Here is an 18,835-nt window from a genome sequence, read left to right as displayed (position 1 = left end):
TGAGTGCTGTGATCTCCCCAACATGTCCTGGGTGTGTCCTGTCTGTCCTGGTGGGACATGCCTGGAACATCTCACCCAGGAGGCGTTCAAGAGGCACCCTTGTCAGATGCCTGAACCTCCTCAACTGGCTCGTTTAGATGTAGAGGAGTAGCAGTTAACTCGGAATGAGACAGACAGCACCTACTGCTGGGGTGGGCCTACAGGAGGGAGAGCTCATGTCGTCTCTTCAGGACACATCACTGGACCCCAAGAAGCTCTCCCCGGAGCTCCCTTTGGCTGCTGGGGTCGGCATACGTTCAACTTTAAAATCACTCTTGGTTCTTGGCTAGCTTTGTGTTAGCATCCTTTGTGTACTGATGCTTGCAAGAAGCTAAAGTTGCTTTGGCAGAATTTTCTTTCTCATATATGCACACATAAGGAGAGAGATGTTTTATAAGCTTTAGTCATCACCGTGCACTTTTCCTGATTCACACAAAATACAGCAATCTGGCACCTTCCCACAGGGTCTTGCACGAGTATTAAACATGTTCATTTGTGCTTTGGACTGTCACCAGATTTCTTCTAGAAGTTTCTTGCCAGTCAGCAACTATCTTGGCAACACCACTTGAGTTTGTGTGTTGCATGCTAACATCCTTATATGTGTAATAATACTAAAGCTTCAGCTTATGCACACACAAAAAACAAATATGGCTCCTTCGTGCAGGGTTTTCTGGTATGTTCATTTATGCTTCCCAATTAAAAAAGAAAAAAGAAAAAAAAAAAGAAGAAAAAGCAAAGTTCTTGCTTCTCAGCCACTGCGGCCACATCCTCACCGTTTTTTAGGCAGTTATATAAACATACTGTGAGTGAGTCATAAGCTTAAATACAATAGTTGAAGGAACAAAAACTTAATGTTTAAAAATACCAGTCAAATCTGATTAAAGTAAATAAATAATAAGTATACAATGTAGTTTTAAGACTTCTCAATGTTTCGTAACATTAATGTTCTATGAACTCGTGAGTCCAGAAATCTGAATGTCATGAAAAGTATTTATTATTCGTGTATTATTATTTTACAATACAAGGTTGTTTTTTCCTGATACTTCATGCAAACCACATTTCTCCAGGCCTGTCCTAATCAGCTTACTCAGTATCACTAGATCCAATGCTGCTCCTCCAGCAGAGCACACAAAAGTAGGAGAGACCAGAGATGCCATGGCTTAGTTAGGAGACTGTTTGCTTCAAGGCCACTAGAGGGTGCTGCCATAAAACTACAATAAATGAATTGACCTTTTGACCTGCTCACACTCTTTTATGCAAAACCCTGTTGATGTTACACACACACACACACACACACACACACAAAGAGATTCTAGGTCTGACCAACCGTGGGCAAAAAGATGACAGTCAATAAAATTCTAAAATTTTATTTATAAACACAATGAATAGTAGTTAAAAGTCCAGTGTCCCATTTAGGTACAAAGTAAAAACACACAGTCCAAGGCCAGAGCCAGCTATGCCACAAAGCCAGTTGCACTCCACACGTTGTTCACTTCAACAGGGGTAGCAATTGTCCTCTGAGACCCACCACCCTGTAAGTAGAAAGCCTGCACAGAGCGACAAAATAAGACAATTCACTATATAATTCACAGCCCATCCATCCCAAACATATCAGATCATTAGAGGTTTTGTCACATTACATACCTGCACTGAGAGACAAAATAACACAGCAGTGTTTGTAATGTGGGCTATAAGTAGACTAGCATATCAGTGCAATCAATTACACCTGCCTCCAATTAGTCCAGCCCTTTTACAGTCATTGACTGGGTGAGAAAACACGAGCAAATCAACCCAAGAGACAAGCAGGAAGACTCTCTGAAGGCTCCTGTGGCTGCACAGGCAGTCTTACAATTACGAGGTTGGAGAGTTGTTGTTTCAAAATGTTCACACTGATTTCACATGCTCATTAACTCACAACCAGCTGACCATATATATTTCTGCTGCTGAGCTGCTTTTTGATGGAGATTTTCTGAATTTATTTTGCTACCATAAGAGCAGACTCCATGCTGAAAGCATGTGCACTGTCACTTGCAATGAGTGGCACTAATGACGCTAAATTTAATTACAGGTCATGGACAGCCTTCATAAATGCTCATATTACTCACCCACACTGAATTCCAGCACAGGTTCATCTGGGTCCTGACTATTTCCTGCAAAGTAACACAAACGTCATCAGAACATTAAGTCAGAGAAACAACATTTGGAGCTTTTGTACATGATAAATTATACTGCAGTAGTAAAACAAAGTCAAGCAGCAGTACATTTATTAAAATCACCTTCAGCTGTAATATTTAAACTGATTTAGTGTCAATTTAGATTATGTTTAGATTAAAATGAAACTAGTACCCTTGTAATGTCTTTTTAAATTAGAGGTAAATATTTGTATATTTTTTACATAATATAATTATATTTACTGGATTTTCTCTCTATTGTAGTTTAGTATTATAGTTATTACTTGTTTTTTATTGACTTGTCTTGTTTTTACAATGATTTGCTCTGAATGCAGCCTTTAAAGAAAAGACTATCTGTTCAGTAACTATCCATCAGACTGGGTCCATGTTACCAGCCAAATGGGTAATAATTAAAGTAAGTTTTGAATTACGTATATTTGGGTGTTTAGGTGACACTTTTGCAAAAAAATATATATATATAATTAGGTTTAAAAGAACTAAACATGTATGTATTTAAAAACAATAAGTGTGTTAGAATTACTACAGCAACAGCTTGTAGCTCACTGTACTATTTTTGAGCACAACTTTGGTGCTTTTGCCTCATTTTTAAATCAGTGATCCCAGTAGCACAGTCTAAGCAGAGACCTCAGTGCTTGGCAAACAATCAATAGAATCAATATAATTATTAAAAAGAAACAAAATAAATGCCAACCATATAAAAAAAAACATAAACTTAAGGAAAAAACTAAACTTGATTTTGTGTCTTTAGGCTATTGTTAACAGCAAGCATGAGGTTAGTGCATATGTATTATTATTGGAAAGATTACTGCAAAGAAAAAAAGGTTGAACCAGGAGGGGGCGATATTGCTCTTCTTACCATGAGTTACATGCAGGCTATTACTTACCATGTCACTCACATTTATTTCACAAAACAGCTGAACCCACTTAATTCGATTTAATTGTATTTATGCAGAGCTGAATCACAACAACAGTCTCCTCGAGGTGGTATAGATTGTAAGGTAGAAAGTCTACAATTAAAAAGAAAAAACCTCAATACAGTGGGAAGGAACAACTCACTTTTAACAGGAAGCACCCTCTGGCAGAACCACGGTCAGGGAGGGGCGGCCCGCTGCGACCCTTTGGGGATGAGGAGACGAAAAAGGGGACAAAAGACACACTGTGGACGAGAGCCAGAGATGAACAAGAACTAATTATTGAATGCAGAGAGGTGTATAAACACATGGTGGGAATCCCCCAGCAGGGTAGTCCCAGGGTAACTAAGGGAGGATTCATGGTCACCTGATTCAGCCCTAGCTATATGCGTTGGCAAAAAGGTAACTTTGAAACTTAATCTTAAAAGTAGAGATAGTGTCCGTCTCCTGCATTCAAACTGGGAGCTGGTTCCACAGAAGGATGATCCCCTTCTACTTCTAAATATCCTAAAAACCACAAGGAAGCCCACAGTCTGAGAGCAAACTATCAAACTACGAGGTCTTTAAAATAAGATGATTATTCAAGACCTCATGTGTGATGGGAAGGATTCTGAATTTGATGCTGGACCCACAAATCATAAAAGAGAAACACTAACTCACACACACCAGAAAGTGCCAAGAATTATAATTATATGTAATTTAGTTTTGCGTTCCTTTATAATGCTTTCAACTATACAAATAAGACACTTCATGGGGGCGCCTGAGCCTTGTAGACACAACAAATACCGAACAAACCTCATGCGCCCTGTTGTTGACAAAACGATAAAAATGAATGTGTACTTCTGTCTTATTTAGGTCATTTTTGTAGTTTTTGTAGACAGACTACTGTAATTTCTCAATAAAATGTCGCTTATTATCGCTCACTCTCAAGAACAAAAACGTGAGTAATTTCCCAGTAGCTCACCATATTTGGGATCTTCTAACATCCACACTTCATGTTTAAACGGTGGTGCGGAGGCGGTGTACCGTCGCAGGCCGGATGTAGCATTCAGCGCGGTGTGCCTTTTTTTTCAGTTGCTAAGCAACAGATTTGTCCCGCCCCTTTCGTTATGACGAGCCGGGCCAGTCCTTTGACTGGTGACGTTTCTTTGTAACGTCACCTGACGTTACAAAGAAACCTTAAACCGACCTTATATATAGACCTGGCTGTTCAGTTGAAACGCATTCACACAGCGGGACAGCAGCGCTTTAAACGTTCAAACACGGAGTTTAACACAAAACAACATTTTAGACATAAAAAACAAAAAAGTGAAATGGCAAGCTCGAACTGTAACACAATGACAAATGATGAAACAGTTCAGACCAATGGGGATAATTCTACAGTACATGCTTTGGTATCCCTCTTGAATAACTTGTTCAGTAGTTTTTCGAACAAGCAGTGGGGAGAGCTTATCTCAGGCTATCCGGATTGCTTCACCGCTAAGCGGCTTGTAGGTTTTGTAGAGGACGTAATGGACCTGTGTGAACAGTCACTAGCAGTATCACCACTGAGGTCTTCCCAGAACTCCCCTGTACATGAAAACTGTTCTGTCCACACCACTACTGGCAAAACGGTTTTGTCACGTGTGAAATTTTTGGACGATTCTGCTGAGCAGGAGTTTGATACAGCACAGAATATAGATGCTAACAGCCAAGAAACAGCTAACACAGAAGAAAGCTGTCAAAATGCTGACCAACACAGTGCTGCAAAACCAGAAAACAATCCAATTCCAGATCCCCAGCAGCAGAAATCCTGTGTTGAACATGAAGCCAGCATCCCACCGTTAACAAACGTAAGTCAAACGGAGTCATATAAAAAGATACAGCATCACAGATCTTCTGTAGACTGTGAGCCACCTGAAAAAACAGACTTTGAAAGATGGTTAGAGACATTAATTCAGGCTGTGCTTTCAAAGCTTGGTAAACTTTTAAAGTGCCCTCATTCTCACCAAAAACGTTTGTTGGATCTACTCTTGGACAAATTCAAGGGGATGGATTTGCATTTAGACCGAAAAGTGCAGAATTATTTTGACTGCATTGCTAATGCGATTTTCACTGATATTTGTGACAAATTACATAAATTGTCACTAATATCATTGGAAATGGGGAGGAGTGGGGAGGAGGATTCAATGAATTTAATGGAACAACCAATATTTAATATCATAACTACTTCAGTATTCCAAGAACACCTGTTGGCAGTAACAGTTACTGATAGACTGGAATCATATGAAAAGAAAGAAAGATGCAGATTTTCAGTGGAAATCTTTGTGGAAGGACTGATTTCCCAGGTTTCAAAAAAATCAGGCACAGTCTTCAGCATTGAAAGTGCTGAAGCTATCTCCAACCGGCTTAAAATCTGGACTGAAATCAGGGCCGGATACGACAAAATCCCACCAGAGAAGTTCAAGAAACTCAGCGAGAGGGTTTTCAAATCCCTCTGTAAAAGATGGAAGCATGCAGCGGTTATGGTGACAATCTTGCAATTCAACTTCCAAGATCTTGATGAAGATATTGTTAAAACTTTCAAAAGAAAGATATTCCCAGAACCAAGTTGCATATCTAAGTGCTTCTCATCGGTGCGGGCATTTTTTGGGAGGTGTAAGGGAAGAAACAAAGTTTCCACTTTATAGTGACATCGTGATATCAACAGCAAAATATTTTCTAAAACTCACTGGACACTTTAAATGAGCTAGTTTTACATTTAGATCAGATCAAGTCATTTTTGAAATCCCCAGGAATGGTCGCGGCAGATGGCCACCCCGCCCTGAGCCTGGTTCTGTCGAAGGTTTCTTCCTCTTAAAAGGGAGTTTTTCCTTCCCACTGTCGCCTCGTGCTTGCTCAGAGGGGTTTGTTCTTTTGGGGTTTTCTTTTTAATACTGTAAGTTGTTACCTTACAGTGTGAAGCACCTTGAAAACACCATTGTTTCCTTTGGTGCTATACAGATTGAAGTGACTTGCACTGATAACATAACTAAGCTGGAACTTTAATTTAACATCAATAAAATTATAAAAATATTACATCTTGATTTCTGCTTGTTTTCATTGTCTGTGACTTAATGAATACAAATGTGTAATTTAACAGATTTTTTCTTTATGTTAGTCTGACCGGTGACTCCACGTTGGCCTTAGGTGTTGGCGCGGATACGCTGCAGCCCCTGAGCCATTAATGGCCCAGCACACTACAGTAAAAACAAAACAACAGCCATCTGTCCAACTAGGAAAGGAAAATAATAAACTGCCTCCTTGGAGGCAACCTGACCGACTGCAATCACTCTCAGGCAGATTGATGAAGATCTGCAAATAACTGTTGTCTAATTTATAAACGCAGACAGATTGCCAACACGTCTGTTCACAATAGAGGACTGTACTTACATGGTTGCAAACTGGTTGTTATCTTGCTTATATGAAAACATTGCTTTGGAGCAATGAAACTCAAACACATTCATTTTTAAAATGCTTCAAAATGAAATTTTGAAATATTTGGCTTTATGCTTTGAAAGTGCCGTTGTGAGTGGGAGTGTGAAATCCTTACTTGATGTGTTCCCTTTGCCTTTACTGTTTTCAGTTTTATCAGTTTTCAGTTTTATTTGTCATATGCAAGTTAGCACAGGGTCAACATTGCAATGAAATGTGTTTGACGAGCAGCAGTCACTCAGCAGCATGGTACAGTAGAAGAAAATATAATAAAATATAATAAAATAAAATAAAAAATAGAAAAATAGTAAAGAGCAAAATATTAGAAAGACGTGGTAAAAGAGAAAAGATGACTAAATATATATATATGTATCTATAAATATATGTACACTAGTGATTAAATAAGAAAATCTTGAAAAGAAATATGACGGGAGGTCAGATGGGATATTGCACAGGAATGAGCAGCAGAAAATTACAGTATTACTCAGACTTTTAATAGTCATATTGTCAGTTTTGGCCGACGGTCATGGGTCACTTCCACTAAAATAGCACGAGACTGGAGTAAAATGTACTTTATTAATGAGAACACATGGTGATACAGCAAAGAATCCAACCCTTCTGAAAAGCAAATGGCTTCCTGTTATACTCTACCTGATTCAGGTGAGCATCTGGAATAGACCAAGTCTGGGGGTCAGCAAACCAAAGGGAAACAAAACCCTCCCCATAAGAAAACCACTACAATATAACCAACACGTTCTCACTCCCAAAGCGTAACATTTTACGCTAGGTGACAAATCGTCACCATATTACGTTTTTGGCTACCCACCACGTTTCTAAATGACGACCTCGGAAAAAAGAGGAAATATGAGAACTGTCTGGACTGAATCTACACATGTTTGCCCTTTTTCTTCAAATCGCTTAGAAACACGCTATTTAACATCATTAAAGTCCTGGTTAAGGTCAGGAATAAGGTTATGGTCAGGGCTAGGGATAAGGTTAGGTTTAGGGCTGGAATACAGGGCTGGAACGTCTATTACCGCGGGAGCGTCATTGAACTGGATTCCAGCCATAGCCCGCCGCGTACCATAAGAACGCCGAAGGTCTCCTTTCACGTTCCTCAGGAACGCTGCGGGACGTGACAAAACGTCGACATGTTACGCCTCGGGAGTGAGAACGGGCTGATATAACACATCATAGACATATGAAGATTTGTAACAAGTCCTATAAATAACTCCATAACATATAAACGTCAGTCTCTTCTATATACATTAAAACAGCGGTCCCCAACCTTTTTTGCGCCACGGACCGGTTTATGCCCGACAATATTTTCACGGACCGGCCTTTAAGGTGTCACAGATAAATACAACAAAATAAAACTAGTACCGATACCGGAAAAAAAGAAGATTTATTCATAACACACGTGAAAGACCCAGGAAAACAGAGTTAACGATAAAAACGATAACAAAATAACGATAAAAAAATGATAAAAACTCTGAAAACCATACATTTCACACCCGAGCCTCATCTCTCGACCAAACGACGGTCCGTGGCCCGGCGGTTGGGGACCGCTGCATTAAAACACCTTAACCACAGTTAGGTTTCAGCCCTCGCTGACTCAGAACAAAGTAAGACAATCAGAGTTCGATTGGTTTTTGCTTGTGCAGGGGAAGCCTGGTCGGATTCTCAGAGTTGCAAGCTCTACACCCAAACTCAGACAACTCCAACTCCAGCCTCCACTCGCAGCCTTTTATTGAATGAAAACAGTTACACAACCGCCCATTGTAAACCCCATATGTTGTGTGGTAAAAGCTAAGGCACTGTGTGTGTGTGTGTGTGTGTGTGTGAAAACAGTTACACAACCGCCCATTGTAAACCCCATATGTTGTGTGGTAAAAGCTAAGGCACTGTGTGTGTGTGTGTGTGTGTGTGTGTGTGTGTGTGAGTGAGAGAGAGTGTATGTGTGTCTGTATACGTGACTTCCTGCTTACAAACGTTTTAACCGCATCTCTAGTCATAAAAGGGTCATCTCCCCTCAACCTCGTATATGGCTTAACCTCTAACAGTCCACCATTTACATGGTGAGCCCATAAAGGGCAGGAAGTGAACATTCCTTACCAAATAAGGAAACCAGAATCTTATATAGATTGTGCCTGCAGTTGAAAACTATAGCTAGTAACATCCCCAACATCCTACATGTGGGGGAGGAACAGAAAATATCTGAACATACAGTTCAAGACAAGGTCCAAGCACAATAATGACAACTTTTAACAAAATCACTCCAACACACACTCCCCTAGCCTGGCACATTGGTTTTCTCCAGGAGCTCATAAGCAGGTGATTGAGCTGCTTTTACTCTTTACAAAGTGAGTACTGTTAACACTTCTCTTTTTACATATACAACTAATTTAGGTTACAGACAAATGATTAAATGTGAACAGCTCTAACACGGGTTCTTTTCCTGACACAGGTAGGATGGCCAGTCCCCCTGTCTCTTCACCTTTAACGAGTCACTTAAATAACAACCCAAAAAGCCTAATAAAGAATCACAATCAACCAGTGTGTGTTTTTCTTCATTACGGTTTTTAAATACAAATCAGTCAGTCAATTAATAAAAATACAAGTAAGGGTAATGGAACCCCTGGTCTCCATTACACACATAAATACCATAAAGACACTAAGTCGTAGAGCTCTGAACTCTTTGCTTCTATGATATTTACACTTCTTCTTGGCCTTCTCCTTCACTCTGAGTCACTCCAGGATAAACGCATCAGCTCAGACATACAATAATTAAAATATGTGTAGGTGACCGTTTGGCAGAAGACGATGTCGAGGCGGTACTGCAGTGACACGTCCGTGGCTATCGTCGGGGCGGTGTCCTGCATCAGAAGGAAGTCAATAGACTTCTTGGCTTTGTTGCTCATCATGGCGCTGTAGTCCGTGGGCGTGGCCTGCAAAAAGTGTAAATAAACCATCAGAGACCAAACACAAATATGCCTTCCAACCACTAGTTTAGACAACATCTTGCAAAGAGTGTGTATTTCAGAGTGCAGTTGTTTTTAAATTTGACAGAAACAGAAATAAAGACGGAAGAGAAGGACAACAGGGAAAGCAGAAGCACCGACACACTGAAATCTTTTAGGGTCAAGCTCCAGAACTAGCCACAAATCCTGCTGGAAAGAACCTAAAAATACTTAAAAATACTTGCAGAGATCGAATGGAGCCGTTAACGCAAAAGCCTGGTGTCAGGCATGTTCTTTAATAAATAAGAAACGAGCTGATATGTTACAGACCCCAGTCTTTACGTAAAGAAAAAGCTGACATTTAGAGCGGTCTCGCAGCAGATTTTAAAACAGTGACACTGATTTGTGGGGTTTTTGGGCACAAATTTGAACCTTTTTGTTTTATCCATGTCCTTGAACACAGCTCGTGACTTGGGCGCTTTCATATGTACACAGCAAAATCGCCAGTGTTAAATTGACACTGTGAGTGTTAAATTTAACACTAGAAAAGTGTCTATATGTGTCCACTCTTTTGAGTGTTAAATTAACACTTTTCAAAGTGTTATATTTTTAACAACGAGCTAGTGTTATTTTAACACTGCACAGAGTTAAAAATTAACACTGAGTAACACTGACCAGTGTCAAAAATATTCTACACTGGTGTTAAGTGTTAAAAATTAACACCGAATAGTGTTGGTGGTACTTTACACTAGCCCTGGTGTTAAAAAATTCAACTCTGAATAGTGTTAATTTTCTAACACTAACACTAGTGTCAGTCAAATCATTAATACCACCAGATTACAATAAACTCCCATTAATCTCTGATATCTCTACTGCTACAATTAACCCCCAACATCCACCCATTACAAAGAAATACAAGACATTAACGTTCCAAAATACTTTGTATTCAGATACACCACAAGTAAACAAGTCATACAAAATTACAGTATGGGACAATGTACATTTTGTCATCAGTGCCATTTGAAAATTGCCTATCATAAGGTCTATAGTACACCAGATCATCTACAGAGATCAGTGCAAAGACATCTAATCCATCCTCAATAACAAATGCATTTAAGTGATCATTGAAATATACTGTTGAGACCTTACAAGTTAGAAGATAAGTATTGAAATCGCTAACAATTATACTGACAATCTTACTGAACAAAGGCATCTCATTTTCAACACCAGAACAAACATACATCCCAACTTGATATTCTGTACCATAACTTTTGACCCAGGAAGTTGTAGAAACAATAGAAGAAACATCAAACATTTTATTCAGTGCTTCACTGCCTTTTAAGCTGCTGGCCAAGACTTCATTAATGGGGCCGAACTGTAATCTTTTAAAATAAAAATTTTCAAAATGAAAGGCTAATTGATTCTGATGTTTTTTTACTAGTGTTTTTGTGATATTTTTAAAGTTCTTTACAGATCTTTTGAAGAACTTGTGCTTTGCTTCAAATCTCATGCACCACATATGTATGAGTGGCCCAATTTTTCTAATGCAGCGTGGGTAATGGATCATTAGGTGGTGCTTTGGAATCAAATTCCGTTCTGGAAAGAGAGATTTGAAAGCCTTGTGATGATCGGCAATCAGATGTTTCAAATAGCAAGTCATGCCATGAGTTATAATGGATGAAAAAACAATGTTCACAATTTGAACTAACAAAAGTAGCAAGTTCCAATGTCCATCATTTCTGCAAACGATATCTCCAAAAATCAATGGGCTATTCCGCAAAAGACACCATGACTGCACAGCATTAAGCCCAAGATCTTTGCTGTTGTCATCCAGTTTTAGCCCACCTGGCCTGTTCCTTCTCTGTGCATATCCGTAGTTAAAGCTTATAATTCTCTGTGACAATGAATTCAAGGATATCAAAGAGGTCTTAATCAAGTACTGAAACACAAGCTTTAACTCATACTGCACCACTCCCTCTAGTAGATCATGCATTATGTCTACAGCATAGTTGTCTGAAATATGGAACAGCCGAAGTGAATTGAGTAAACAATTTCTTTTTACACCAAATGTTGAGGCCAAAGCAGGATTTTGTTGAATGGCACCACAGTGTTTGTAATGAAGTTCTTTGGAACGCAGTGTTAAGCCTACATGATCTTCACTAAAAACTGACTGCAACTCTGTCTTATCAGTTAAACAAAATCTACAACAATAGTTTGCACTAAATGATTCAACAAAACCAAAAATGCTATGTAAAGCCAAGTTGTCACCTGTAATCTGAAAAAGCGAACCTCTCACAGGTGTGGCTGAAAAGGGCACTTGCATTCCTTCAGTTTCTAAAATCTTTAGATCATCAACAAGTGGCTTTAGGATAGGATCAAACCCATATTTTTTTAAGTCTTCTGAATGAAAAAGGGCTACAAGATGAATGTTCATCAACACAGAATTTAACTCTGGTGGCAAATTTCTCAAAACAAAATAAATACAACCAAGTTTGTGCACCCCCTTTTTTGAGCCTAAAGGATTAGCAGTTTCAAAATCGTCATAGTAGAGCTGGATCTGGAGAGCATGTTCTTGTTGTGAGAATAAACTGTGATTTTTGAAGTAGGAGCCGTCATTTAAATCTCTGTACAATCCCTCCATGTTTAGTTTTTTTTTCTGGAAACTGCTACAAAGTTCACTGTTTCGAAACATAGATGAAAGGGATCCCATGATAGGAACGTACATGAATTTATCATTGACAGGAACTTGCCTGTATGTCCCTGTTGTTCTATCTTTGCGTACATCAAAACGCACACCAAGAACATGCTCTATGGGTTCAACTATTTTCCATTTTTGCTCAAAATATCTTATCCTTTTAGATTCTGTGTTAAGACATGAAAATGGATTTTCAAGCTGATCAAAGCAATCCTCAACTTTTTCTAAGGTTTCTCTTGATGTATCAGTTGACAAACAGTCGACAACAGATTGTTTTGCATGTGCATGGATGTCATTAACCAGTTCCTCCAATGAACCAACTAAACACTGTACAGTACTTTCAGGAACTCCTGATGATTGTACTTGAGCAATAACAGAGCTGCACATGTTCAGTATTTGCCTTTTTTCAACTGGAACCGGTGTAGTTATTGTCATGGGATGAGCCACATTTACAGGCTGTGAAACAGAGGTTCCATCGTTAGGTACAGGCTCAAAATTGTTGATGACCTCAGAGTGAACGCAGTCTCCATGTGCTCGGAATAAGTGCCGCTTGTAACCAGAGTACGTGTGAAAGATAAATGAACATCCAGGCTCTCCACAGGTCAAACGTAAAAACTTTCCTGGGTACAAACCATGCTGGAACTTCAAATGTCTAAATAACACTGAGCAACTTGTGTGGTGTATCTTGCAAATGTAACAGATGAACATTTCCAGTCAAAGTGCTGAATAGTGGATATCTTTAAACCGTACAGTGAAGACTTCCTCTTGTTTCATTGACCCGAGGACTGTCCTTCACGCTGCCAACATCAATGCCATACACTTGATGGTCTGGATGAATGTGTAGAAGTTGTCCAATGCCTTATCAAAGGACACGGCAAATTAAAAAATGTGCCTTGAAAAGTTTTGCCTTGTCAAAACCTGCATCTCCCATCTGTGTCACACAGGGAATGACCTTTTGATCTAGGACAATGTAGAAACTTTGGGTAGAAACTTTGGATGATGTTCTTTCTTTCTCCAACCCACAGGACGAATGGCTGAGTGGGGCCAGCCTTAAGAAAAGCCTCTGTGCTACCTCCCACCTGAGGGAGAGAAAGAAACCAAGTGATTCACATTAAACAAAATTGATAATCTGATGTTGAGGCATTGCTGTTTGAAATTATGACAATATTAAAATGTTTCACTCCGCGCGCACAATTATTTTTGTTTCAATGTGTACATTTAGTTTTAATAGAAACAATGACATGTCAGTCCTGCAACACCAAGCTTGTCTGGGATAGATACATCTGCTGCAGGTTGGATCACCTTGCCATCTTAAAATATCAGCCGTTGATAATTTGCATCTGTTCTCATCAAAAGAGAAATATACAATTCTAAAAAGCATACCTTGATGAATTTCATTAGGTGGTGAGCAGCATCTGATGTGCTAATCTTTGAAGACGTCCTTCCCTTAGATGATGGAGTGAAGTGAAGCAGCAAAAGAGGGCAGCCGCCTCGCAGTCCCAAACTACAGAATAGAAATTAAGATCATCACAATTACTGTCATTTAAAGGACCACAGCAGTCATTTTTCCACGTTATGTAATACCATGATGACATTTTAGACACCTGATAATTTTTCTAATAAGGCAGTTTTCCAGCGCCTTGGTATAAAAATTCATTTCTAGAGACTTAAAATCTTCTGGCCACCAAGTGAAGTAGATATCGAGTCATAACAATAGTAAGATTATGTAACTTTTTTTGTGTTCAAACTACATTAAATGTCATTTCAGGTTTAACATGTTTGTAAGCTTGTTTTCATACCATACAGAAATGAGTGATATATTGTGTTGTGGGAATTAAGCAAATGCTGTAAAGGCATGCAAAATCTACCATTTCCAACTTACACTTACCAGCCTCGTTAGAGTAACGCTGTGCAGAAATGAGCAGCTCATCCAATTCTGTACTCTGGGACAGATTTTTGCAATCTTTGATGATCCTTGGCTTGAAGAATGTTGGCCACTTTGCAAGGAACTTACCAGACACTTCCTCCCCAAAAAACAGCATTGTGAAGTCTTGGTCAATCTTAAACACAAAGTGTAACAACAGAAACAACACATTAACAAGAAAACAAACAAAGGAACCACAAAGCAGTCATTAAATTATTTTATGCCTTACCAAGCCAGGTGTATCCAGAAATCTTGGGAAAAGGTTCAGGACAGTAGAAGCTATGGCAGGTTCTTGAACCACTTTTTGCCTATGTTGAAATGTCACCTTCATGTTGTCTTTGACATGTTTCATGTCAGTTGAGTGCCTCTTCCTTGCATTTATCACCTGACAACGGCCTCACATTTGAACACAAGTTGCGAAGAGTCTTGGGGCTGTCTTGAAAAGCTGACTTTGATTAGTTCATCTCTTCTCGGGAACCAGCATATCACCACCTGCCAAGAGTAAAATAAGGTCCAGCATATAACACCATTTCTTTGCAAAATATCTAGCATGTCTAGTCCCTTTAGACTGAGTTAAAATTAATTTTGTTAAGAAAAACATCCTTGATCCATTTTTTAAGTAGTACAAGCTGTGTAACATGACTGCAATACAGTATTCTCTCAACTATCACAGGGGTTAGTAGGAACCATATTTCTATTTTATTATTTTTTATATATTTTAAGCGATAAAAACCCTCCCCACAAATATTCCTGACAATGTAGCGTTTGGTTTGTTCGTTTTTAAATTTCAAATATTGTATAACAAGACAAAACTGCAAATATGAACGCATCCCCCCCTCTCCCTCTTAACTAACCGATGCCTTTAATTGAACTACCAAATTAACACAATGGTCCTCTCTTTCTGGTCAGACACTTTGCAGCACTTCTGCTGTAATTTTATTCATATTTAACAAAATAAAAATGCAGAAATAAGTGTACACATTAGTTTTTGACTCTCACTGAACTAACAAAGCCAATCCCTCCACATGTTTGTACTCTCTTGTTACCTCGGCCAGGTCCGCGGCTCTGAACCGTGGTAATGACACCTCTGGCCAATACGCTGGGTTGTCGGGCTTGTAGCTTTACTGTCAGCGAACACAGTGTACAGTCGAATCTTAACAGCTTTCTTACAACCAGGCACTCATTTTGGCGGCAGTGGTTATTATTATATTTACATGCTCTCTTCTTCCATTTCTCATCGGTAACAGCTCTTACTTTCTCCCTCTCTCGCGCTCAAACACACAACGGGAGGGGCAGTTCCACACGTTCTCCCCGCAGCACGGACTACACTACCCATGAGGGCCGGTAACACTCTGCCCTCATTGCCTTTATATTAAATCATTTTTGGCTAATGACAAAAAAAAAGTCACTTTAAGGGCCAAATTGCATTATACTTCTTCACCTCACCTGACGTGGGTCGCAAGTGGCCTTTGGCCCACGAGTGGCCTCTGGGCCGCGAGTTTGAGACCACTGACCCTAAGGCTTTGGCAGTTTAATTCGGAAATAAATAAAAGGCATTTAATAAAAACTGTGAAATATATTAACATGTAATATTCATTACAGTCTGCCAATAGCCAGATTATGCTAAATGAATATTAGGAAAGAAACTGGTACTTTGCCGAGTTCTAGCTAGCAGTAGCCCAGCTTAACAAAAACAGTTAAAATTCAAATATGACACTTAAAGATGATGTATTTTGATATAAATACTATTTCTTTTACTAGTTATCATGTTACTTGTTCTAACATCAATCTAAAACTTAATATTTAACCGAATAAAACTTACCGCATCAGCAAGAAAAAATGGCGACCGAAGATTCTGGATTGCGAAGCTCCACAGGAAATGAAGGTGTGGTCTAATTTAACACCCACAGTGTTAAAATGCAGTAACGACTAAAATCTACACTTACACTTTTCAGGAATCAACTCCCGATGTGTTATTTTAACTCGATTAAGTGTTGAACTAACTCGGAACTCTGTTGAAATCTACTAACACTGAAAAATCAACACTGGCATTTTTGCTGTGTACCGATTCATTTAGGTTTGTGCACTGAGGCCAGATTTAGGTATTAAAAACGAGTCAGTCATAACACTTCTTACATTAGTTAAAAAGCTGAGCTTACACTAAACCAACATTTAAATTTCCCCTTGTGGGACTAATAAAGGTATATCATATCATATCATATCATATCATATCATATCATATCATATCATATCATATCATTACTAAAGTATTGCTGCAACATTGTAAAGACAAAGATGACACACAGACCAGACATAAAACACTGAACACTTTTTAAAGACGAGTCATTTAAGAGTATTTTCTCATAGAATAAAGTCGGCTGATATGGTGAAGGAAAAATCTGCTCACGAATCCTCCAACTTCTTAAAAGTAAGGAGTGACCTGAGCTGGAAATCAACATGAGAGGGATGACTCAAGAAGAAGAAGAAGCAACAAGAAAAGAAAAACAGAGTTCAGAGTGTAGTTAAGATATCAAGCTGTATCCACAATGTGTGCCAAGAAACTAAGCTTGTCTGTTGTCATGCTAAAGAAATAAAAAATCTGGAATCAGAAAACAGCCAATAACTGCTGATCAACTCACCCACTCCTCTTCGTGCCAGTCCACGTGCAGTGACGACTGGCTGTTGTGACCGCTGTACTTTGCTCTCAGCGTATCCTGGTCATTGCGGAGCACTACTTGTTCAGACTCAGCGGAAGGAGAAGCTTTGGTTGCGATGTACTCGTACTGCGTTCAGGGCCTAAATAGCTGAAGCTAGCAGCTTGCAGCCGCACACTGCCACCAGCTGACGGGTCTGAAAGGAAGAGGGTATGAATGAAATATGAAGCGTCCCCACGTAACGTCAAACACTTTTAGTACCTTGTCAACCAGACTGGCGAGCGTCCACTCCAGTCCGCTGGCCGATTGGTCTTTGGCAGCTTGAGACAGCCTCTCTGCGTAATAGCTGACCTGAGTCTTCAGCGTGTTGACGTAGGCGATGATCTCTTTGGCTCGGACAGTGTCCTGGGGTATGTGGATGATGACTGAGCTGGAGAGGGCACTACTGCAGGGAACAAAGACACACCGACACATCTGTATCCGAGCTGGGACTGAGGACACTCACCAGCCACTTTATTAGGTACATGTGTTCAAAAGCTTGTGGCAGCAATTTAGTGCATTTAGTCAAATAAAGACAATAGAGTGGCCTGCAGGTGTATATTTTTGTAATGTTTCTGTCTTATGCCTGAAATATGCTTCAGCAGGAAATATACGCTGTAACTGGAAACAACAGCATGATGGACCGGTTTAGTGTTAAGAGGTGTTACATCTGAAGTTAGAACGTAAATTTCCTGCAGAAATCTAAATCAAGCTTCAGAGGTACTGTTCCAAAAATATAGGGAGGGACGTTACCCACCAGATGTAAAAACAAACACTGTCTGCATGCACATGCCTGCTCTCAATGAGCCTAATCGTGGCTGCAAGTCACCGGGCCGTTTAACCTGCAGTTAATTGCAAAGGTAAGAAGTACATGGAAATACTGTTAAATGCTGTTGCTGAGGACGTGAATTTAAATTGTTACTCAATGCTGATACTTTATGTAGCTTTCTTACAGTATTTTCCAGATTCCGGTAATAAACAGAGTCAGATTTAGGGAGACTAGTCTTCTTCTTCTGGCATTTAAGGCTGAACGGGGAGTTGTGGTATAAAAACGTATAGTTTTGTAAAGTTGGCACAGTTGCTCAAATTAGCCAAGCATGATCGACCTTTTTAATCCCCAACCTGCTGGCAGAAATGTCCACCTATTAAAAAACACATATCTCTCTTCAGAACTATGACGCCTAAATAAAAAAACCTTAGTTTATATGGTGAAAAATTATTTGAGAGAATCTTGAAGAGCTGCTGCTCCTCCACATCGAAAGGAGCCAGATGAGGTGGTTCGGGCAACTGACAAGGATGCCCCCTGGATACCTCCTGGGCGAGGTTTTCCGGGCAGACCCAGGACACGCTGGAGAGATTATATCTCTCGGCTGGCCTGGGAACGCCTTGGTGTTCCCCCGGATAAGCTGGAGGAGGTGGCTGGGGAGAGAGGTCTGGGCTTCTCTGCTTGGGCTGCTGCCCCCGCGACCCGGCTCCGGATAAAGTGGAAGAAAATGGATGGATGGATGAATGAATCTTGAAAATGAACAAGTCTTCCAGTACAGAGTAAAATGTGAGAGTGAAAATATTGCGTGTACTTAAAACCCCTGGAGGGTCTTGGGTCGATTTGTGGCTATTTTCAAATTTTGATTACATGCCATTTGCACAGTGTTGAATGGACTATAGCCAAATTCTCCAAAAAAAAAGTTTGATATGATTTTATTTCAAAATTCAAGTCTGACTTCCTTCAATTAGCTTCAGTGGCTAAGCTACAGACAAACTTACACTATTGTGCTTAGTGGTCGATTTGTGCCCCATTGAAACCCATTATAAACGCTATTTTTCACTGCAAATTAATTATGGTCAAAGGGATCGTTGATGTTTAGCGTTCATTTTCATTTTGCAGGACGGGCCTTAGAGTTGTAATTTTTTTATTTGTCCACCGGGTGGCGCCCTTGCTCCACATTTGACCCCGGGCTGGAAAACAGC

At 39.7% G+C, this 18,835-nt stretch overlaps 1 protein-coding gene and 1 long non-coding RNA gene across 3 annotated transcripts; both read right to left on the bottom strand.

The window, feature by feature from the left end:
* Window positions 1-1,390: 1,390 nt before the first annotated feature.
* Window positions 1,391-5,525, bottom strand: LOC143416157 (uncharacterized). The gene is made up of 4 exons (XR_013096535.1): window positions 4,107-5,525; window positions 3,288-3,387; window positions 2,145-2,189; window positions 1,391-1,586 (listed from the first exon to the last, which is right to left on the bottom strand). It is a non-coding gene; the product is annotated as an uncharacterized LOC143416157 (long non-coding RNA).
* A 1,627-nt stretch (window positions 5,526-7,152) lies between these two features.
* LOC112434088 (inositol polyphosphate-4-phosphatase type I A-like) lies at window positions 7,153-18,702 on the bottom strand. 2 transcript variants are annotated; one of them, XM_076881585.1, is made up of 8 exons: window positions 18,179-18,696; window positions 17,090-18,009; window positions 16,814-17,024; window positions 15,997-16,066; window positions 14,404-14,666; window positions 14,139-14,310; window positions 13,634-13,754; window positions 10,478-13,329 (listed from the first exon to the last, which is right to left on the bottom strand). In XM_076881585.1, exons 2-3 carry the CDS (start codon window positions 17,300-17,302, stop codon window positions 16,971-16,973), a joined length of 267 nt encoding a protein of 88 aa, XP_076737700.1. In that variant the 5' UTR covers window positions 17,303-18,009; window positions 18,179-18,696; the 3' UTR covers window positions 10,478-13,329; window positions 13,634-13,754; window positions 14,139-14,310; window positions 14,404-14,666; window positions 15,997-16,066; window positions 16,814-16,970. The 2 variants fall into 2 exon arrangements, 1 of the variants encoding a protein (XP_076737700.1); XR_013096534.1 differs by lacking the exons at window positions 10,478-13,329; window positions 13,634-13,754; window positions 14,139-14,310; window positions 14,404-14,666; window positions 15,997-16,066 and adding an exon at window positions 7,153-9,543 and having other exon boundaries at window positions 18,179-18,702.
* Between the last annotated feature and the right edge of the window lie 133 nt (window positions 18,703-18,835).

The sequence above is a fragment of the Maylandia zebra genome, unplaced genomic scaffold (genome assembly GCF_041146795.1).
Source record: "Maylandia zebra isolate NMK-2024a unplaced genomic scaffold, Mzebra_GT3a scaffold26, whole genome shotgun sequence".
Classification (NCBI taxonomy): domain Eukaryota; kingdom Metazoa; phylum Chordata; class Actinopteri; order Cichliformes; family Cichlidae; genus Maylandia; species Maylandia zebra.
The sequence above is the reverse complement of the archived record's forward strand: the minus strand, read 5'-3'. Positions and strand labels throughout refer to the sequence as shown.